The 23,790-nt window shown below is 38.9% G+C and overlaps 1 protein-coding gene across 2 annotated transcripts in view; it reads right to left on the reverse strand.

Moving 5' to 3' along the window:
* Window positions 1-23,790, reverse strand: part of ASCC3 (activating signal cointegrator 1 complex subunit 3) — a 1,208,179-nt gene that overhangs the window by 392,309 nt on the left and 792,080 nt on the right. For both annotated transcript variants that reach the window (XM_073626995.1, XM_073626996.1), the window contains exon 15: window positions 8,596-8,787. In XM_073626995.1, the coding sequence (XP_073483096.1) occupies window positions 8,596-8,787 (192 nt within the window). The remainder of the gene's footprint in view (window positions 1-8,595; window positions 8,788-23,790) is intronic.

The following is a 23,790-nucleotide window of genomic DNA, read 5'->3' on the forward strand; positions in this document are numbered from 1 at the left end:
GGCTTCACCGGACCTTCAGCAGATTTTTCCAGTCGCAAATCTGACAGACTTTAGATTTGGAACATGCTTCAAATCTTTACGTCGTAACTCCGCCGGACCCAGAAATCCGCTCATCTGAATGCTAGTCTGATGGACAAAAACCGACGCTAGGGCAGCTATTGGCTACTGGCTATCAACTTCCTTATTTTAGTCCGGTGTACGTCATCACGTACGAATCCGTCGGACTTTGGTGTGATGGTGTGTAGGCAAGTCTGTTCTATAAAAAGTCAGTCGGAAGTCCGTCAAAAGTCCGCTGGAAAGTCTGTCGGACCAGTCCGGTCCTAAAGTCCGCCCGTGTGTACGTGGCCTTAGTGTTCAGTCACGTTTGAATGTCTATCTTTATATGTTGATTTTCTTATCAGTGTGTTTGACACAAGTAGCGCACCTGATTCTATTTATACTATGTGTTAAAACTGGATATTCAGTTTTTTTTTTAGGTTGCAGCACTTTTAAGTCATCACCATTTTAGATTTGTTCACATTGTTTTTGATATCATTTTATTGAGAAGACAATTGGTTGGGGGTAGCGCAGAATGTCTTCGTTGCGCAATGATTTATCTTTGTATTTTATTAGGTGCATGTAGACTTTTTATATCCACTGTGTGTGTGTGTGTATATATATATATATATATATATATATATATATTCCGTATTTATTGGCGTATAACACACACTTTTTTACCCTTAAAATCAGGGGGGAATCGTGGGTGCATGTTATACACCGATCCCTGCCGTCGTCTCTGAGTGAAGGAGTGTGCACCGCTGAATTACATAGAGCCAGCGATCTCCTGTGTATCCCGTGCTCCGTTACTCACAGCCACGCCTCCTGGCCCCGCATTGGGCCACTGTTCTGTCTATCATATGAGCAGGGCCGGGGGGCATGGCTGTGAGTGACGGAGCGCTGGGTACACAGGAGATCTTGGCTCTGTGTAATTCAGAGGCGCTCGCTCCTCCTCTTCCCTAATGGGAGAATCCCACACTGGCGAGGCTGCAATGATGGGAAAGGTGAGGCTGCAGATGGGCACTGAACAGGCTGCATTGTTGGTCAATTTATAGGCTGCAGATGGGCACTGAGTAGAGTGCATTGATGGGCAATTTAGAGGCTGCAGATGGGCACTGAGCAGGGTGCATTGATGAGCTGTGACTCTAATTTTGCTTCAAAGTCCTTTACTTAAAATGTAAGCTTTTTTCCTTAAACCTCCCTCCTAAAATCGGGGTGCGTGTTATACGCCTGTGTGTGTTATACACTGATAAACACGATATATATATATATATATATATATATATATATATACACTAACCATAGACAGAGCAAAAAAAGTGTTGATTTGTATAGCTCAAAAACATGCAGATGCAATGCAGCCTTTGCTATTTTGCGTTAGGAAAATGTATGGGATACTTTTTCAAGTTTTTTTTTTTTTAAAGGGCATTACTACATGACCACTATAAACATCAAGGCTGATATTTGCAACTATAAAAGTATAAAAATAACTATGGAGATAACTTTTAAACCCCCTCTATAAGTGCTATGAAATTGTCAGTCTGGATAAATATATATAAAAAATTCTTGTCTGAAATATACAGTATCACTAAAGTCCATTTACACTCAAGGTTGAAGCTCTCCATTTCCTTGTTTCAAGCTCTTAAGTATTCTTAGTGTTGCATGTTCTTGAAAGCTTCAAAAAGAAGCAGTTCTATATTAATAGAAGCCAGACTGATTATAAGAATATATTATTTGCGGATACTCTTGTATAACATTTTCTCACTAGAGATCGGTACAGTAGCCAATAGTGTATAATGTCAAATTGTACTTGTCTACAGTCCAAGGAAATAATTGATTAGTCTGATTAGGAACAAACAGTATTACAAATATTATGTGTTTTTCATGCAGTATTATGCTAATCTCAAACAAAATACAAAATTCAGACTAAGGGCATTTTACTTTTATGCATTTGATATATGCAATACTGCCTACATTTAAGCACATATTCGTGAGATTTACAGGTGTTTTACTCCATTAGGCAAAGTGATTGAAAACCCTCCAGAACTGGGAATTTCCATCACAAAGATCCATTAAAAAACTGTGCATTTTGGTATTTTTACAAACTATTGAAAGAGCCTAGAACTGACTATGAAAACATGTTTTTAAATATTCATAACAAGCAGTCAAGGAGATTTTCAAAAACACCATTTTTTTTTTTAAATACCTATAGCAAAAAGGCAGTAAACGCTTACCATTTCTGGTTCTTTTGCCACCAAACTCTGCTCTGATCACTAAAACTGGTCCCCCCAGGTCCACTGGCAGACAGACACTTCTGGGAACATCGATCTCTCTCTCTCAAGGGTTCCTCTCTCTGACCTCAAATCACCACTCTCTCCTGCAACGACCAGAGACCAGGGGAGGGAAACAGTGAGGACTACAGATATCAATACTACCAGATGTTTTGGCTTCCCAGCAGTCCTCAGGGAATGAGTTCTGGTGATCAGAGCAGGTTCAGTGGAGCAGACACCATGCAGTTCGAGTATTTACTGCTTTCTTTTACAGGTAAGAAGGTGTAAAAAAATGCAACAGCTTTGAAACAAACTTTCACAGACTATGCATAGCTGCCTGTACTATGAAGTAATTATTTCTCAAAGACAGAAACACCAAAGTCAGGTTTCTGCCAGTTTTGAACAGCCTGGAAACACCTGCTGTTTTATTTAGGGGGCAAACAGGTGCTGTTACTCATTGTTCAGAATGTGTAAATGATTAAATGTGCAAAGTTTTGGGCACAGGTTCATTTTAACAAAAAAAGCTGTAGCACATAGGTGCGAACTAGGCACATAGAAAGGAGTGAGATTTCTACTTGTAATGTATTTTCCTGCAGTTTTACTGCAAGATAAATACACAGGAGGTGACAATTATTGTTCCTTACACATTAACGCCTTAACAAGGAAGTTGATGAAATGTCTACCAGTACTTTCCAAATGTTAGCATGTGTTTGGCAATATTCTATGGCACATTAATGTAGGTGCTACATTAATGTGTTAACTCAACTCTTCCCAAGTCTCTAAGTAGGATTTGCAATTTTTTGAAGAAAGATATGAAAATTTGCAAATCCTACTTAGAGACTTGGGAAGTGTTGAGTTAAAACTTGATCAGCTGAAATGTATTTTTCAGGGATAAAAGATTTAATAAATGAGGAATGATTTCTGTTGTGGATTTTGAAAGTTTTATGCTTGCTGTGGTGATTTTCTTTGTATTTGGCTATATCTGTTTTTGCACTTGATCAGATCCCATAGTTTTTTGTCATGATAAAAAAATAGCTGCTATTGGCTCTCCTCCATCCCACTGGAATACAGTGGGCCAGCTTTATTATTAAAAGCATTTAACATAAAGGTAGAAAGTCCAATCAGGGTCTACTCCACGCATGCTTGTCAAGCATTGATAAAACCTTACCAAACAAAATCTGGAAATTAATATTAATATTGGGTAACAATAAACTCCTGTGATATAAAATTGCTACGAACTTTGCTGACTTAAAGAATACATAAACACATATTAGGTAAATAAAGTCCCAACAGTCCACACAAAGTGCTCTAGTGCACCTTCATATTTCAATATGTGCTCCACCATATAACAAGAGTGCTCTGTCACCAGGTGAAATTCTCGCTCACCTCAGGACAAGACCCTCAAAAGGGCCAACACAGCATAATGGTAATCAATCCTGTACACCAGATAGTGGGTCCCCTGCTCACTTCCGCAGCTGGGATAACTCCACAGAACTCTCAGAATAAAGGAAACAATCTCCAATAGTGCAGTATTGTGGTTAAAATGCATAAAAGAATACTAGCTAAGCTTAACCACTCAAGGACAGAGTCTCTTTCTGAGATATATATTTATATATATATATATATATATATATATATATATATATACAATACCGTTCAAAAGTTTGGGGTCACCCAAACAATTTAGTGTTTTCCATGAAAAGTCACACTTATTCACCACCATACGTTGTGAAATGAATAGAAAATAGAGTCAAGACATTGACAAGGTTAGAAATAATGATTTGTATTTGAAATAACATTGTTTTTACATCAAACTTTGCTTTCATCAAAGAATCCTCCTTTTGCAGCAATTACAGCATTGCACACCTTTGGCATCCGTCCACAACACTTTTTTCCAGTCTTCCTCTGTCCAATGTCTGTGTTTTTTTGCCCATCTTAATCTTTTTCTTTTATTGGCCAGTCTCAGATATGGCTTTTTCTTTGCCACTCTGCCCTGAAGCCCAAAATCCCGCAGCTGCCTCTTCACTGTAGATGTTGACACTGGTGTTTTGCGGGTACTATTTAATGAAGATGCCAGTTGGGGACCTGTGAGGCGTCTGTTTCTCAAACTAGAGACTCTAATGTGCTTATCTTCTTGCTTAGTTGTGCAACGCGGCCTCCCACTTCTTTTTCTACTCTGGTTAGAGCCTGTTTGTGCTGTCCTCTGAAGGGAGAAGTACACACCGTTGTAGGAAATCTTCAATTTCTTTGCAATTTCTCGCATGGAATAGCCTTCATTTCTAAGAACAAGAATAGACTGTCGAGTTTCAGATGAAAGTTTTCTTTTTCTGGCCATTTTGAGCGTTTAATTGACCCCACAAATGTGATGCTCCAGAAACTCAATCTGCTCACAGGAAGGTCAGTTTTGTAGCTTCTGGAAGGAGCTAGACTGTTTTTAGATGTGTGAACATGATTGCACAAGGGTTTGCTAATCATCAATTAGCCTTCTGAGCCAATGAGCAAACACATTGTACCATTAGAACACTGGAGTGATAGTTGCTGGAAATGGGCCTCTATACACCTATGTAGATATTGCACCAAAAACTAGACATTTGCAGTTAGAATAGTCATTTACCACATTAGCAATGTATAGAGTATATTTGTTTAAAGTTAGGACTAGTTTAAAGTTAGCTTCATTTAAAAGTACAGTGCTTTTCCTTCAAAAATAAGGACATTTCAATGTGACCCCAAACTTTTGAACGGTAGTGTATATATATATATATATATAATTTTCTAACACCCTAGAGAACATAATGGCGGATGTTGCTGAGTAACTTGATACCCAACATGTCACGCTTCAAAATTGCGCCCACTCATGGAATGGCGACTTTTACCCTTAAAAATCTCCATAGGCGATGTTTAAAAAATTCTACAGGTTGCACATTTTGAGTTACAGACGAGGTCTAGGGCTAGAAATTCTCACTCTAATGCCCCGTATACACGGTCGGATTTTCCGACGGAAAATGTGTGATAGGACCTTGTTGTCGGAAATTCCGACCGTGTGTAGGTTCCATCACACATTTTCCATTGTATTTTCCGACACACAAAGTTTGAGAGCAGGATATAAAATTTTCCGACAACAAAATCTGTTGTCGGAAATTCCGATCGTGTGTACACAAATCCGACGGACAAAGTGCCATGCATGCTCAGAATAAATAAAGAGATGAAAGCTATTGGCCACTGCCCCGTTTACAGTCCCGACGTATGTGTTTTACGTCACCGCGTTTAGAACGATCGGATTTTCCAACAACTTTGTGTGACCGTGTGTATGCAAGACAAGTTTGAGCCAACATCCGTCGGAAAAAATCCTAGGATTTTGTTGTCGGAATGTCCGAACAAAGTCCGACCGTGTGTACGGGGCATAATGATCACAGTAGTACCTCACATGTGTGGTTTGAACACCGTTTTCATATGCAGCCGCAACTCACGTATGCGTTCGCTTCTGCGCGCGAGCTCGGCGGGATGGGGCGCGTAATTTTTTTTTTTTCTTATTTATTTTACCTTTTATTTTTACACTGTTCTTTTAAAAAAAATGTGTCACTTTTATTCCTATTACAAGGAATGTAAACATCCCCTATAATAAAAAAAAGCATGAGAGGACCTCTTAAATATGAGATCTGGGGTCAAAAAGACCTCAGATCTCATATTTACACTAAAATGCAATAAAAAACAATAAAAATAAATGTCATTTGAAAAAAATAAAATAAAAATGTCCCTTTAAGAGCTATGGGCGGAAGTGACGTTTTGACGCCGCTTCCGCCCTGCAGTGGTATGGAGATGGGTGGGGCCATCATCCCCTCACTCGTCTCAACACCTAGCAGGAAGAACAATCCGATTGCCTCTGCTGCTACCGACAGCTCCGGCAATCGGCGGAGGGCACCGGAGCACGGTGGGAGGGGGCCCTCTCCCGCCGCCGATAAAAGTGATCTTGCGGCAAATCCGCCACAGAGACCACATTTATCTGAAAGCGGACAACCCGCTGAAGAAGATACTGGGGTTATGGCAGCTAGCTACTGCCATAACAACGATATTCCTCTTCAAATTAGCAATGTAAAATGACGGCGGGCGGTCCGTAAGTGGTTAAGGAAATGCACTCACATTTATTCAGTTAAAAACAAGCAATATGATATAACAGAGTAACGGGGTCTCACAGAATCCAGATCAAGTAATGATACATGTCGCCTGGCTCCCGCTTTATGAGTTACACCACCCTCCCATGTGGCTTCTTCAGAAGGTCCACCATATTGAAATATGAATATGCACTAGAGCACTTTATGTGTGGACTGTTGGGACTTTAATATGTGTTTATGTATTCTTCAATGTATCAATGATTATTGCAATTTTTTAGCACAGGAGTTTATTGTTACCAAATATTTATGGAAGTCACTATTTTTTGTTTTTTCAGTTGATTGATTGTTCACTATTGGGCAGCGTTATCACAATTTTATCCTTTATTTTATTCTGCATTTTGCCCTTCATTTCTCTGATGCTAGGTATGATAGGTTATATTCATGTTTATAGTAACCCTTTATGTGAATTAGGCTGCAGTGCATTTCAACAGACACTTAGGGGTTACTAAACCTGGAGAGTGTAAAATCTAGTGCAACTCTGCAAAGAAGGCAATCAGCTTGCAGTTTTTTTTCTTGGCTGCAGGACACCTTGGGCAATGTGGGCACCGGATAGATCTGTCGGACTTTGATGGCATATGTTCCCTTCTACTGCTGCTAGTCTATATTGTTTCTGGAGTTGCCACTGGACAGACATGCACTGATAGGATATTGGTTTTACTAGAGCTTAGCCTTGGGGATTTCTGATTCTGTTGGATCTTATGGGAGATTTTTGCTACTGCCAGCTATAATCAATACATCCACAGAATCATTTTGGGAATATTCCCAGGTGTTTAGGTGTCCATATTTTTGGCCTCTCTGTATACTCCTGTGCCTGCCCAGATGATCTTTTTTGTACTGGTTTAGCTATAGTGCTGAAACAGCTACTGTGTTATTTTAATGTGTCCTGATGAAGCTAATTCCATCGAAACACATTGACACATGAAGATCCACATTTGATATCCTTTACATCAATATTGTATGTAATACTAGTCACTTACTATCATGTGTAGTAAGCTCGGCCAATAAGCAAATTTGTTTTTAAAATATATGCATTCCTGTATGATATTTTAAATTAATTGTACAATAAAAAACCTTGTTTTTTAAGGCTGTGAACTCCTTGTCTGGCCAATATAGTCCAATCTTTTTTTTTCTTCTTTTTTTGTATAGACACCATGGATAATGGTCTTGGATTGCATTTATTTTTTTGTCAAAGCTTAATTGAACAAGCTGAAGTTAGAAGCCGATTGGCTAGCATGCACAGCTGCACCAGATTTTGCACTCTCCAGTTTTAGTAAATCAACCCCATAGTAGGAAATGACCTACATGTCACAGAGGTACACCCATATATTATCACACCTAAGTATTTAGTTCCATGAAGTTGTCTAAAAAGCTGGCATTAAACCTACCCAAAAAAATCAAATAATGATTTTGAATAGATTTACATGCAAAAGTAGGTTAAATGGCACATATTTTTATTGGGCAATGCAGTAAAAAAAAAATATGCGCTATTAGTAATTGACAAATAATGGATATTTTTACAGTAATCCCTTTTTTTCTGCAAACTGAATTGAAACTTCACAGCAACATTGACATTCACGTCAGAGTTGGCTAAGCATAAGAAAAAAAAAAAACAACAATTGAACAAAAAAAGTATGCTTTTATTTAACACTCAAGAGCCACTTATAAACCTTTGATGCTCTAATCAAGAATTCCTTAGGCATTTTTTGTCCTTTTACATGCAGACAAGTTGTAGGTCGCTATTCAATTAAATGGCACACAAGAGGTTTAACCCAACAGGTCATTTGCATTGTGCACATCCCACGGCAAACTGCAGTTCCCCAGACTGTGCTTGTACAAAGCTAAAATGTAAGGACTGGCTTCAGGTGATTTCTCCCGCTGCAGCTGGGGAAAAGGAATTATTAGCAGCATTTTATGAGCTGTCTTAGCCATTCATAGAAAAATACAGGGTGCTGTCACAGGATTTAAATGACTGGCTGCTATAAATTACAACTGGATAATAATTGTTGAAATAACCCTCTGCATATTAACGAAAAAGTATCAGTGCTTCAATTGTTCAAGTTTTCACTGCAGAATAAGCAGCAGACAATGTTATTCTGTTCTGCGGAATAATCTCTTACCTTAATGATAACAGCATGAGCGGGGAGATTGACACCCCAGGCTAATGTGGCTGTACAAACCAGGACTTTGATATGTCCCTGAGAAAAAAGGTTCTCCACCAAACTCCTATCTTGCCGCAGCATGCCTGCATGATGAATACTAAATCCATCTGGAAACAACTCTCTTAGCTGCTTATTCCTAGACCTTTGCACCTGTAGAAGACAAAAGCGTTTAGTAAATGACTGATTAGCTCATAATGAAAAGACATTCATGTGTAAAACAGAAATATGCAATCACGACACTAACTTAGTCCTTTTCTTTTGATATTCTAAATACTGCTATTGTTAGAATTCAAGCTAAACAAAGTATGGTAAAATGCAGCCATGTCTTTACTGAATACATAACCATCTTTTGAAAATTCCAATTACATTTTAATGTCTTTTTAATTTCACATACAAATTCTCTGTGTATGTAATACTACTAAAAGTAAGAATCTCACATTTCCGGGTCAGTGTGTGTGTGTGTGTGTAAGACAAATGACACTAAATGCAGGTGCCATGGCATACCCAAAATTAGTAACTGTTTTAATAATTTCGAGAACTTTTTCACAGGTCACATAAGATTGTACTGAGCAGGTGCTTGGCAGTGTACATGACTGCTCCAGAAGACCCCTGGAAAAAGTAGAGATGCAGGACCAACCTAGGACCTCCTGCTCAAAAACTGTCTCTGACCATTTTTAGCTGTGTGTTTGTTTGGATAAGCTCCACATATAGTGCTGTGTGAACAGAACACTATATGCTGATGCCACAATTCTGCCCAAGCTACATAACCAACCTGGTCTCAAATTATCACCCAAACTGTCCCATCCATTCTCTCCAAGACCTCTTGCTCTCTAAGTCCCTTGTCAACTCTTCCTGTGCTTGCCTCCCTCTGGAACTCCCTATCCCAATCTGTCTAGCTATATCCTATTCTGTCCACCTTTAGGCAATCCCTGAAACCTGCTTTCTTCAAAGAAGATTATCCCAGCTCCACCCAAAAACTATACTCTCTCTATTAAACCACTCTTCTAGTTAATTTATGTTATATCACTTGCCCTTACACTTTAGAATATAAGCTCTCATAAGCAGGGCCCTTCTAATCATCTTGTATTAAAATGTTGTGTAACTGTACAGACCTCCATTATTTTCTAAAGCTCTGCACAAACTGTTGGTGTTAATCCTACATAATAACAATACAAATAAAAAAAAATCAGAAAAGAGTGTAGAGCGTTTGAATCTCTGTAATTTTCTTTTACTGTTTACTAGTTTGGGAGAAGTTTTTTTTTTTCTTACCTTTCTGTCTTAACAAAACAAGAAGTGAGCAGATATTTACCCACATCATGTCAATTTCACATGTCATAGCAGAGTTAAAGATTTTGGACTGTTACTGTTCCTTTAGTAGGTTATAGGCATGTTTTGGACAAAACCTGTATTGCATAACTACAAAATGGGGTTCAATATTTGCATATGTCGTCCCACAATATTGAGCAAAGCAGAGCAGAATTAAAACCCTTTGGTAGGAAAGATAATCTGTGTATCTGGATTTCAAATATGTATTTAGCTGCTTGCCCCAAAGTCAGATTTAAATATTTAGTTATGCATATAAAAAACATTAGGTATACACAACAATTCAAATATTCATTTTGTAAAGGTCTCCTCTGAAATAAAAAACATACAGCATATCATAAAGTTAAATTGTTAAGAGTTAATTTTCACTATCACATAATGTGGGCCTAGGGGTCCTGCATAGAGGACAAATTGTGAATTCTAGTCACTTACCATATTGTATAACTAATGAGATTTAATGTTCTAATATCACCTGACACATCTTTCAAGTTAAAAAAAAAATAATGGACACTCTGATTTGTAAACAATCACAAAAGCCTGTCTCAAAGCAGTATTTCAATATTCTACATTGTCCACAAGTAATTGAAAAACAGAGCATTAACATTTCTTGTCAGCTGCTCAGCGGATATTCATTGTAGCATGAATTTTCAATCTTAGGCATAAGGCTATAAATATATACATAACAAGCATATATACACAAGGTGCTAAGGAAGACTTTTAGTTAAGGCAATGTTCATTCAAAATTATTAACAACGCTAACATATTAAACACCTATTATAGCCATATTTGCAAGACATTAAAAATGTATTACAACTTATGGGCATGAAAGGAAAAAAAAAGTGCTAAGTAAAGGGGAAATATTTATTGCCACCAGATTCCAGCTACAACTTACAAAATGTTGCCCCATTATTATATCTCCCACCTTTAAAACATGGAAAAGAAGGGCACATGGTGGGCGGAGCTGTCCACAGATATAGTGAGCTAATTTTATTTTGACCCCGTTTCATACCTTCCCCCAGTCATTGTGTGCTCTTTCACAAGGCTCACAGGTACTGTTCCCCCAGATAATGCTGAGTGCCCAAAGAAGAAACCATTGCAATAAATTCCTCACCCTTACTGCTCTGATGTAACCAACATCTCCACCAAACCCTGCATGTGTTTCCATGTTTTGGAGTTCAGGGGGGAACTTACGCGAACTCAGTAGAGCTTCTGACTTCATTAGGCAGCCAGAAAAGTCAAACAATGGATAAGTCTTGAATCAGGGAGACTGGCAACTCGGATGCTCTTGAATAAAAGTACTTTATTTGTTACATGGATACACGGGTACAGGCTATATGCTGACGTGTTTCGGTTATGAAGCCTTCATCAAGCCTTTGATGAAAGCTTCATAGCCAAAAAGTCAGCATATAGCCTGTACCCGTGTATCCATGTAACAAATAAAGTACTTTTATTCAAGAACATCCGAGTTGCCAGCCTTCCTGATTCAAGAATTGCACCTGTGGGGCCTGAACGTCCTGGCTAGAACACTGGATCACAGTTCGTGGACTCTTATACTGGCAGTGGAGCTGGGGTAACATTTTGTTTCAAACAATGGATGAGGACTTCACCTCCTGGGTTTTACACCTGGATGTGTGAAATCAATAATACCTTGCCTTTTAAGATTACAATCTTCTGAAAGGTATGTCTACTTGATACAGTCCTATAGTCTCACGCTACTGACATCTAGATGTATCTATTAATGACTATGTACTATCTTTCATTATCTTTATTTACTTGTTTTCATACTGACAGTATTTTATTTTGTTTTCTGTCATGCTCCATATATTGTGCCTTGTTTCTCATGGTATTATTGGGGGACAAGCAAACCCCACTATATGCCTCTTGTGTAATTTCAATTATTACTTTATACCTAATGTTTATGACCCTGTATGGGACTGGCTAGAAGTTTAGCTGATGTCACTATGGTAAAGAAGGACTTTCTCTCAATCTTCTTCCAGGCTCTGATGCTGCTGGAACATCAGTGGCATGTTGAACAAAGTGAAAAAATGTGAGGCGGAACGTAGAGATGCAGGTGAAAGAGAACTTCCTTCAGAACTCTGGAAGCACTATCAATTATTCCCCATCAAGAACTGCTCTCCTCCAATTAAGTTTAATGGGATGCCCTATGTGCAGCAAACTACAGTAGCTCATGGAGATTTTTGGCGTGTTAAGGTTTGAGTGTTTTACCAAATGTTTTGTGCATCTTTGCAAGTGGCAAAATGTGCATCTGTTTGCCATGTTTGGTTTGCCAATAACAATAAATGCCACCAGAAACATGACATGTTTTCTGCGGGTATTGTAAATGCACACAAAAACACATAATTTTGCAAGCATTTACAAAATGCGCATGTGTGAATGGACTCTAAGGCTACTTTCACACTGGGGCGGGGGGGGGGGGGGTGTTAGCGGTAAAGTGCCGCTAGTTTTAGCGGTGCTTTACTGTAGATTTAGCGGCACTTTTCGGCCGCTAGCGGGGCGCTTTTAACCCCTGCTAGCAGCCAAAAAAGGGTTAAAAGTGCCCACAAAGTGTCGCTGCCAAAACGCTTTGCAGGCGCTTCGGCGGTGCTGGCAATTGATTTCAATGGCAGGGACATTTTAGGAGCGGTGTATTCAATGCTCCTAAATGCCCCAAAGATGCTGCTTGCAGGACTTTTTTTCCGGTCCTGTAAGCGAAACAAGGGGGAAAGTACTGTATGTCCATAAACATGTGTAGTAAGACTGGTCAACTGTGGGGGCATGCAACTGAGATCTGGGCAACAAAAAAACTATTGACAAGTATGGCCTTGTGGCACACTGTATACATTCAGGGCTGTGCATCTGCATGGATGTCAAATTGGAAGCAGTGGCTTGGTTTGTAAAGCTGCTGTGTCCCAACTGACATGAATGAGACTGCTTGAACGGGGAATGCGCAGAACACTTGTACAACCCTGTGTGGGGAGACACGGCCCTCACATGGGTGTACGCTGTAGTACACTCATGTGAATGAGGCCCAAGAGCCCAGCTAGAAAAATAATTAGTAGTTGCTGGTACAATTTGCAAAATAACTTCAAAACAAAGAGAGGAGCAAATGAAAATTGCATGGATATGTTATAGGTACTACTGGAAACAAAGTGGTAGTAAAGCCAACTTTGTGATTTTTACCTACAGGTATGCCGTTTAGGAGATACTCACCCTGGACGCAGCCGGTGCTGGACCTTCAGAGCTCCGTGCTGGAGTCAAGGGCTTCTGCGTGCATGCCCAGGAGTGACATCATCGTGGCTCCAGCCACTCATAAAGCCGGAGGCTGTGAACCCAGAAGAAAGACCAGGGGAAGATGGAATCCCTCTCAGCGGTGACAGCGCGCGATGCATACTAGCACATTATGCAATTGCCTTGCAGGTTTTTTTTTTTTTAAGCTGCCGTGGTTTACTACTGCTTTAAACAATTGAATTTAACATATTATGACCAATACCTCCAATTTTCCTTGCATTAGTTTCATGAATGAGGCAGAATATCTAGTCTGCAGACTATGAGGACAAAGAAACAGGGTTAAGTGCATGTAATTATAAACCCATCTGGTAACCCAGTTTCACTCAAAAACATGTAGCAACATAACTTGCAGTTTAAGTTTTAATTAGTCTCGAGACATACTTCAAGTATCACAGTACCTCACCAACACACTATCAAAGACAATTTCCCTTACACCTTTAATGCTATTTCAGTCTTGTCATGTTCATTCATTTTGTTACATTCTATACAGCAATAATCTACAGTTTCAGCAGCAATTTATCATTAATGTAAAAGGCAGAGCTCCATTATAACTGTCTTCAAAAAAAAAGAATCTGCAGATGGGAGAAAAGCAAAGCGTGTATGGAAAAGTGGACACAAGTTTAACACTTTTCGACTATATATCTTACAAATTTCATAAGGAACATAAAAAATGTGGCAAAAAGTGATAGGTACAATGATCCAAAAAAAAACAAAACAGAAGTGTGGAAGTCTGAACTGCAGGTGAGAATAAGCTTGACAGATTGAAAACGTATCACAAAATATCTGTAGAAGTTCTGAAAATCTTCCATGCATTTTCTAGACCATCAACTGACTGAGATGTGCACATTTATGTATTGGTATATACACAGTGGTTCTGGTTGTTTTTCCTTTTGGCTTGCAATGAGCATTTGTTAATCTCGGTTTGTGAGTATAATTAGCTATTTTTAGCTTTTTAATAAATGGTGTGTTGATTAACACATTAGGCCGGTGGACCTTCCTTTGTATATCTGCATTTATATACTGCATATATGTTGATAAATAAAACACTGAATTTGTACTTGTCCTGAATACCAACTTGCAGTAAACACACAGGGCAAGCTTGAGATAAAGAAGTGTTACCAATGTTTGTTGCTAGCATTACGAGATTACGTAAAACAGGTTTCTTATTTTTGATTTTCCTTTTCTGTTTATTAGGCCTCATGCCTACATTTTTACCGCTGCTGGTTTTGGCTTCAGAAGTTTTTTCTCTACAGTCAATAAACTCTCCAGCATGTTATCCTATGTGCCCGTGCACACATAGGCTGTTATCAACTGTTTTTGCCTGGGGCGTTTTTTGGCTGGAAAAAAAAACAAAATTGGTGGGCTCTGAGAGGCATTTTTCAGCTCTAAGCATTTTTTAATGGCAAAAAACACCTAAAAACACTGATAAATGCTCAAAAACGCAGCTCACCAGTGTTGTTTTTATGTTTTTGATCCAGTAAAAAAAAAAAAAAAAACGCTAAAAAAACGCTTACGATGAAAAATGCTAAAAAACGCTTTTGCAAAAACGTTGCAAAACTCACTGCAAAGCCACTGGCGTTTTTATAATGTTAATATACTGTCCAGTGTGCATGAAGCCTAAAGGTTCTAAACATTTACCCATATATATTCCAGACATCTAAATGGCATATTCACACTCACATCAATCAAATGTTGGTCCTCTGCAGGCACCTGACGTCCTCCTCATCAACCAATGACATCACTGGTTGTTAGGACGCTAGAAGGTTGTAATGGTGAACAATGAAAACCTGTGGTATTAAGTAACTAAAAGGTAGGCTTGTCCCACCTGCTAACTTGTATACAGTTTTGGGGCAATTTTTAGGCATTTTGCCAAGGTACCCCTGAAAAAACCTGAAGGCTTTTTCAGGGGTACCTCTTTTAACCAAGGAATACCCTGGTTGAAATAGGCTGGATTAAGTAGGCCTGCTGAGAAAAGCGCACTTATCCTTTTTGTCCCTTTCCCCTCACCTTTCCTAACCCACCCTTCCCCAAGGAAGGTGGTGTTGGTAGGTTGCTGCAGGTATGTGCTGGCACCTATGGATGCTTGTCCTTTATATCTACAACATTTTTTTTAATGATATATCTCTTGAAAGTAAACCTGTTGTGAGATTATTTTGGGGCTGCCATCACTGCCCCCCTTATGAAAATGCTCACAGTCTGACTTATTGTTTTTAATATTTTTTAAGTCACTGACCCAGGAAAAATATGCAGATCAGCAGGATCATAGTAAAGTCATATGCCCCTGAATTAAAAGAGAGCCAGGCAGTTGGAATTTTTAGAAGGAAGGTCAACAATGGCAGTCTCCATGTTTCCCTCATTACAAGTTTCCTTCAATGATAATATGCACAGAACAAAAGCCCAGCCTTCTTTATTACTGAAGCACAATTGTGTAATGAGTCTACCAATAAAAAGCTTCTGCTTTATAAGGAACACATTGCAAAAATAATCTATATGAATTTCAAAAAGATATCTTCATAACAGGTGTGGGTTTTTTTTTTTTTTTAATCTGTGGAGTGTGTTGACTGTTTTAAGCTGTTTTAAGAACAGAGTTCTTAATTTGTTACCATGTCAAGTTGTCTTAACTGCCTAATAGCAAGCCTCATTTATTTTATTTTTTTAAAATAACAAACATATCATACTTACCTCCACTGTGCAGTTCATTTTGCACAGAGTGGCCCCGAACCTTGTCTTCCGGGTCCCCCGGCGGCGCTCGCGGCTCCTCCTGGCATCTGCAAGCCCCCTAGGAGAAATGCTCTCCCAGGGGGTTACCGTGCGGGCACGCTCCCGAGTCCAGCATTTGCGTCCATAGACTCAGAATGCCTGTCTTGGCTCCGCCCCCGCGTCATTGGATTTGATCGACAGCAGCAGGAGCCAATAGCTGTGCTGCTATCAATCTATCCAATTAAGAGCCGAGAACCCTGGCCAGAGAGGTAGAACGCATCTCCGGCGGGGGGGACGAACGGGCTCAGTAGATTAAAACAGGGTAGGGGGCTGGGGGGCTGCTGAGTGACAGAAGTTTTTTCACCTTAATGCATAGGATGCATTAAGGTAAAAAAAACATGAGGGTTTACAACCCCTTTAAAATCAGTTCTTATTACACATTGATAAATTAGGACAAATGCAGGGTCTGAAAGTGGCATATTTTTTCTATAAGATTTGCCAACCAAGTGTACTGGGAGATCTCTCATCTCAAAGCACTGTAAACTAGATCTTGAAAATGAAAGAATATGTCATGTCTAATAGAAAAACATACACAAACACATATGTAGTTCATAACATTTCATAAATTGCCCCTTAAGGTATCTTTCTTTTTGGTATCTGTCATGGCCGAATACCAGGGCTTTCTTAAGCACATGATGATAGTGAAACTAGTCTTTTCCCTCCAATCCCATGCAGATTAACACTAAGGTTGCTCAACACTCTGATAGGTCAATAGAAACGTGGGGACGGGGCAGCAAAATTTTTTGTTTTTAATTGAAAAGGTCTCTTTAAAGTGATTCTGTTGGCACCTGGAAAATATAACAGTAAAACGTGCTTCTTGTAAAACTATACTCTGTATACTTACCTGTCCTTTATCCCGCGCAACCCATCTTTGTTCTTTTTTTTATTATACAGGCTTTATATAGCACCAACAGTTTGCACATCACTTTATGTTAGGGCAGACAGAACAGTTACAATACAATTCAATACAGGAGGAATCAGAGGGCCCTGCTCATTAGCTTACAATCTAGAAGGAAAGGTCAAGTGATAAAAAAGGGAATAACTGTGGGGATGAGCTGATGAAGAAAATGAAAGTACAGTTGTTAGGTGGAGGCTGAATAGGCTTCTCTGAAGAGAAACATTTTCAGGGATTGCCTAAAAGTGGATAGAATTGGAGATAGTCGGACAGATTTGGGTGGGTAATTCCAAAGGATGGGAGAGGCTCGGGAGAAGTCCTGGAGGCGAGCGCGGGAGGAGGTGACGAGGGAACTAGAGAGCAGGAGGTTTTGGGTTGGAACAAAGAGGACAATTTGGTTGGTATTTTGAGACTAGGTTAGTATTGTAGCTGGGGGCTGAGTTATGGATGGCTTTGCAAGTTAATATTAGTATTTTGAATTTAATTTGTTGGGTGAGTGGCAGCCCATGGAGGGATCGGCAGAGAGGGGTAGCAGATGCTGAGGAGTTTGTAAGGTGGAAGAGTCTGACAGCAGCATTCATGATGGACTGAGTAGGGGATAACCTATTTAACCTCTACAGCCCAGGAAGGTTTCCACCCCTTCATGACCAGGCCATCTTTTGTGATACGGCACTGCGTTACTTTAACAATTGCGTGGTGGTGCGACACTGTACCCAAATAAAATTGATTTCCATTTTATTCCCACAAATAGAGCTTTCTTTTGGTGGGATTTGATCACCTCATAAAAAAAAAAAAAAAAAAAAAAAAAAAAAAAAAAAAAAACAAAAAACCTATTTTTTACTTTATGTTATAAAATATATCCAATAGGAAAATGTAAAAAAATCTAATTTCTTCAACAATTTAGGCCAAAATGTATTCTGCTACATATTTTTCGTAAACAAAATCCCAATAAGTATATTGTTGGTTTGTGCAAAAGTTATAGCGTCCACAAACTATGGGATAGATTGATGGAATTTTCTTTTTTTTTACTAGTTATGGCGGAGATCAGCGATTTTTAGGGGGACTGCGACATTGTGGTGGACAAATCTGCACTGTCATTGTACTGACACTGGCAGGGAAGGGGTTAACATCAGGGGCGAACAAAAGGTTAAATGTGTTCATTGGCAGTGCTTTCTAACTGTGGGAAGACAGAGATCTGTGTTCCTGATTAGCAGAAACACAAGATCTCCATCTTCCCCCTCTCACAGAATGGCGATCTGCCTTGTTTACATAGGCAGACTGCCGGTTCTGCCTCTCTCAGAAACGATCTGGGGGTGCCAGTGAACATATGGTTTCTGCTGGACCTGCTGATTGCCTCCCGCTGTGTCAAATGCAACTATTGATTTACCTTTGGAGGGGCTTGTCTGGATTCCAGACAGGGATATTCCGCAATCTGCAAAGAGACACCCAATGGTGGGTGTGACCCTACGAACAGTTAAGAAGATCTTTAACTGTGTGCGTGTCACCGGCGCAAAAACAAACCTTAGTTCCTCAAACAATATTACATACTAAATGTTGGGGATGCTGCATTCAAAAAAAGACCCTTCACTTAGATGGGTAAGAAATACTAGTTGGTGTATGTGAATGCGCTACTCCCTTAATATCTCAAATACACAAGTGAAAGCTACCATCACCTGTAATGCTTATCAGCTACCCATCACAAATATTTCATGTGTATAAGTTTAAAATTTTAGATCAATAAATCATACATATACATATAACAAAAAGTCCTTCAGATATGTTGCAAAATCTTGTAACCATTAAAGTGACTGACGTGCTCCTATATTGCTTCAGTGTTCATATGTGACTGAGTGGGACCCTCCACCATTCAGATTGGCCACTCACCAGATACTCCACTAGGGGTACGCCTTTGGTTCATTCAGGGATAACCACTCCACCCAGGTACCACTTCTCACCGGTTAAAAACTTGTGTTCTAATGCTCCTCATAGGAAAGCATAGGGACAAAAGGCGATCATAGCGCAATATGTTTGAACCATTTATTTAAAAAATTCCAAAGGTTAAAATCACTCACATTTAAAAGTGCCCTCGAGCCGGCACGAAGCTTATCCAGCAGTTACGGACGAGTGGCTATTAGCATGGTTCGCCTGGTGTTAATGTGCGGCCTCCACGCTCGGCTTGCGCTCCAAGCCTCGTTTCCGTTTTCGTCCGGTCACGTGATGCATAAAATTCTCCCAGCAGCCTCTACGCGTTTCGCATCATCAAATGCGTCATCAGGAAGCTGCCGTTTGATTGGTGCCCGCTCTATTTATACTGTGTGTGGCCGGAAGTGTGTATTCCGCCATTTTAACTAAGGTAATGTTCCCATCTATGACTTCCTTTCCATTTCCGCCATTTTGACTAAGGTTTTTTCCCTTTTTGCATAATCCATACTTATATAGCTATTTCCTCTTTACATTTTCTTAGTTTGTATCTAAATTTTAGGAGTACTGACCCATCTATATCTGCTGGAGAGGCTTTTACAATGTCTCAAACATATTACACATTTCCAAACTTTATTATACTTTCTAACGGATCGGAACGGTTATATACCGATGGGGAGCTGTCATCACCCCCATTGGAAAAAAGCAATCCCAAAAAGCCAGTTTATTAGGATAAGACGAAATTGTGACCAAATAGAGGATTATTTTCAGCAAACTGATATACTAATTAAGAGATTCGTAGACAAGGGGTACAAAAGAGACACACTGGAGGGAACACGTCTAAAAATAGCCAATATGGATAGAGAGCTAACATTAACCAGTAAAATTAGAAATCATAATCACAAAGATAAAGTACCATTTATAACAGTATTCAATAAACAATACAAAACACTAGAAAAAATTATAACAAAACATTGGCCCATAATCAGCAATGATCCACAGTTGAGCAAGGTCCTTCCAAAAAAACCAGAGTTCGTATATAGGAGAGCAAGGAGGATCAGGGACAAAATAGTAAAAAATGTACCAGATCCCCCTAAAAAGATGTCAACATTTTTTGAACATGAGGGTTTCTTTAGGTGTGGGAAATGCAAGGCGTGCAAGTCTACCAACAAAAGGGATAGAAAAACAATTAACTTCGAATCAAGCAGCAATAAGCAAACTTTTAAAATTGACAAACTCATAACATGTGCTAGTACACATGTCACCTACGTATTGGAGTGCAGCTGTGGGCTGCAATACGTGGGCAGAACAACTAGAGCCCTATCGGTGAGAGTAGGAGAACACGTTAGAAATATCAAAAAAGGATTTAAACACCATAGTGTATCCAAACACTTCAGTGATGTACATGGTAGGAACCCCCAACATTTAAAATTCTATGGAATAGATAGGATAGAAAAAGATTGGAGAAACACTAACATGAGAAGGGAGGTATCAAGAAATGAAACCCATTGGATATTTAAAATGGACACTATGAGACCAAAAGGGTTGAACGTGGAACTCGACATCAACTGCTACCTGGAAAATTATTAACTAGTACAGTAATAATTTTATTTCAATATTTTTTAGATTTTGTATTCTTTACTTTTATTTTTATTTTATTTTAATTTTATTTTTATTTTAATTTTATTTTTATTTCAGTTATTTTTTTCATTTTTTCATTTTTTATTTTATTTTATCTTTATTTTATTTTTATTTTTATTTTAGTTTTATATTTATTTCTATTTTTATTTTAATTTTCATATTTTTTTCAAATTTTTTTCATTTTCTTTATTTTTTTCATTTTTTTCAATTTTTTATTTTTTATTTTATTATTTTTATATTTTTTTCATTTTTTTTCATTTTTTTCATTTTTTTCATTTTTTTTCATTTTTTTCATTTTTTTCATTTTTCACATTTTCTTTAAATTATATTTTTTTCACATTTTCTTTATTTCATTATATTAATTTTTTTCCATATTTTAGTATCATTATACATATTTATTTATTTTTTTATTATTTTTTATTCTTTCAATAAAATTTTTTATGTACAGAACGTAACATAATAGAATAGGGGTTATTGTATATTTTTCTTGGAATTTTTTTGAATTTTTTTTGGAATTGCCCTGTATATCTTTGTAAAGAATGGATTTCTTTGCTGTCCCATATTTATATGGACGAACGGCTAGGGCGGAACGGGTAGAAAGTATAATAAAGTTTGGAAATGTGTAATATGTTTGAGACATTGTAAAAGCCTCTCCAGCAGATATAGACGGGTCAGTACTCCTAAAATTTAGATACAAACTAAGAAAATGTAAAGAGGAAATAGCTATATAAGTATGGATTATGCAAAAAGGGAAAAAACCTTAGTCAAAATGGCGGAAATGGAAAGGAAGTCATAGATGGGAACATTACCTTAGTTAAAATGGCGGAATACACACTTCCGGCCACACAGTATAAATAGAGCGGGCACCAATCAAACGGCAGCTTCCTGATGACGCATTTGATGATGCGAAACGCGTAGAGGCTGCTGGGAGAATTTTATGCATCACGTGACCGGGCGAAAACGGAAACGAGGCTTGGAGCGCAAGCCGAGCGTGGAGGCCGCACATTAACACCAGGCGAACCATGCTAATAGCCACTCGTCCGTAACTGCTGGATAAGCTTCGTGCCGGCTCGAGGGCACTTTTAAATGTGAGTGATTTTAACCTTTGGAATTTTTTAAATAAATGGTTCAAACATATTGCGCTATGATCGCATTTTGTCCCTATGCTTTCCTATGAGGAGCATTAGAACACAAGTTTTTAACCGGTGAGAAGTGGTACCTGGGTGGAGTGGTTATCCCTGAATGAACCAAAGGCGTACCCCTAGTGGAGTATCTGGTGAGTGGCCAATCTGAATGGTGGAGGGTCCCACTCAGTCACATATGAACACTGAAGCAATATAGGAGCACGTCAGTCACTTTAATGGTTACAAGATTTTGCAAAATATCTGAAGGACTTTTTGTTATATGTATATGTATGATTTATTGATCTAAAATTTTAAACTTATACACATGAAATATTTGTGATGGGTAGCTGATAAGCATTACAGGTGATGGTAGCTTTCACTTGTGTATTTGAGATATTAAGGGAGTAGCGCATTCACATACACCAACTAAGAAGATCTTTAAAACCACCACTATCTCGCCAGATCCGACTCTCATGGTTCCAGTTCTGGGCACATTGACTTTTCAGCCAGGAATGACAGATCCCCGTTTTAAGGCCCTGTTACGACAGGGCATTAGTAGGCTTTTTCATTTTTCAATAGAAGGGCGAGTGATGACAAATAGAGAGATTGAAGGCAATTTCTCAGCAGACCTAGATTTCCTTCGCCGGTTACAGTTGAGTATGTATATTCGATCTCAGTTAAGAATCCCTACTTTAATACGTGACCCCTCGACTTATGAACAGATATGTTTAAAGGGGGAATCATTGAAACACTCACTGTCATATCTATATGCCCTGCTAATTGAAATAGAGGCCCCACATGAATTGCCTTTTCTGCAATGTTGGGAAAAAGATCTGGGGGTATCTTTCTCACAGGAACAAAAGGATAGGATTTTATTTTTCGCTCACAAATCCTCACTGGCGAGTAGATATCAAGGAGGAGGCTATAAAATCCTTACGAAGCGGTATAGAACACCGGCAGCATTGCATCAGATATTTCCTCAAGTATAGGATGCATGCTGGAGATGTCAGGAATCGGAAGGCACCATGATACATATTTTTTGGGAATGTCCAATGTTGAGGGAATTCTAGAAGATGGTTGAGGAAACCGTTGAAACGATTATGGATGGATCTCTTGGAGAGAATCCGGCAGCCTTCCTCTTGCATGACACCCCATTGTCAAATGAAAAATATGAAAACGCACTGTTAAAACATTTGCTCACTGCAGCAAAGTCTTGTATTCCAGTATTGTGGAAAAGTAATGCATCCCCAACGAGATTACAGTGGATGGCAAGGGTTTCGGAAATTAAACAAATGGAAGATGACTATGACACTGAAAGAACAAGAGGAAAAATATTGGAGGATCTGGAATCCCTACTTTCAATATAGGGAACAGATTCCTAACAGACTTATCTGAGTAATGTTGGTCAATCCTGACTGAGATAGTTATTTGTAAAATAATAGTTAGAGACTGGGCAGTGAATATGGCTGAGATGGGCCTTATGGGGGGAGGGGGGGGGGTTAGGGGGTGAGAGGTGAGGGGGAGGAGGATTCAATTTTTTTTTTTTCCCTCTGTCCTTGTTTATCTCTCTGCCTATAGAGGCAAAACCAGGACTTGTTCTTGGAAAGGAAAAAGAAATGGTGCTTATTTTGTTAAGAAATTGAGCATGTAACATGATAATATCAATTAGGATTAAGATAAGAAGAAAAAACATATATATATATAACTGTGGTTTTGTGCACTATGAATCCTTATTTGATATGATTGTATAATGTTTTGATATATGAAAAAATAAAAATAAAGAATTTATAAAAAAAAAAAAATCACAGCAGGAGCGGGTTACCGGTGGTGTGCGTTCGCGCCCCAGACCCGTAACTCGAAATTACGTACAGGTACATGATTTCGCCCAGGAGGGCAGCCCTGCCACAGTATATATGTGTGGGGTGGCCTGGAAGAGGTTAAAGGTAAGCCAATGAGGAGGGAGTTGCAGTAATCAAGGCAAATGAATTAGGAGGTTTGTGGTTTCATTGGTTAGGAAGGGATGTATTTTGGAGATGTTGCGGATATTGAGGTGGCAAGCTTTGTAGAGTGATTGGATGTGGGGCTGAAAGGAGTGTTCAGGATTACACCCAGCACCCTGGTTTGCAGGGGTGGGTTGATGGTTGTGCCATTGCTCTTTACAGAGAAGTCAGGGGAAAGGGTACGTGGGGGAGGAAATATGAG

This window comes from Aquarana catesbeiana, linkage group LG04 (assembly GCF_042186555.1).
Source record: "Aquarana catesbeiana isolate 2022-GZ linkage group LG04, ASM4218655v1, whole genome shotgun sequence".
NCBI classification, from domain to species: domain Eukaryota; kingdom Metazoa; phylum Chordata; class Amphibia; order Anura; family Ranidae; genus Aquarana; species Aquarana catesbeiana.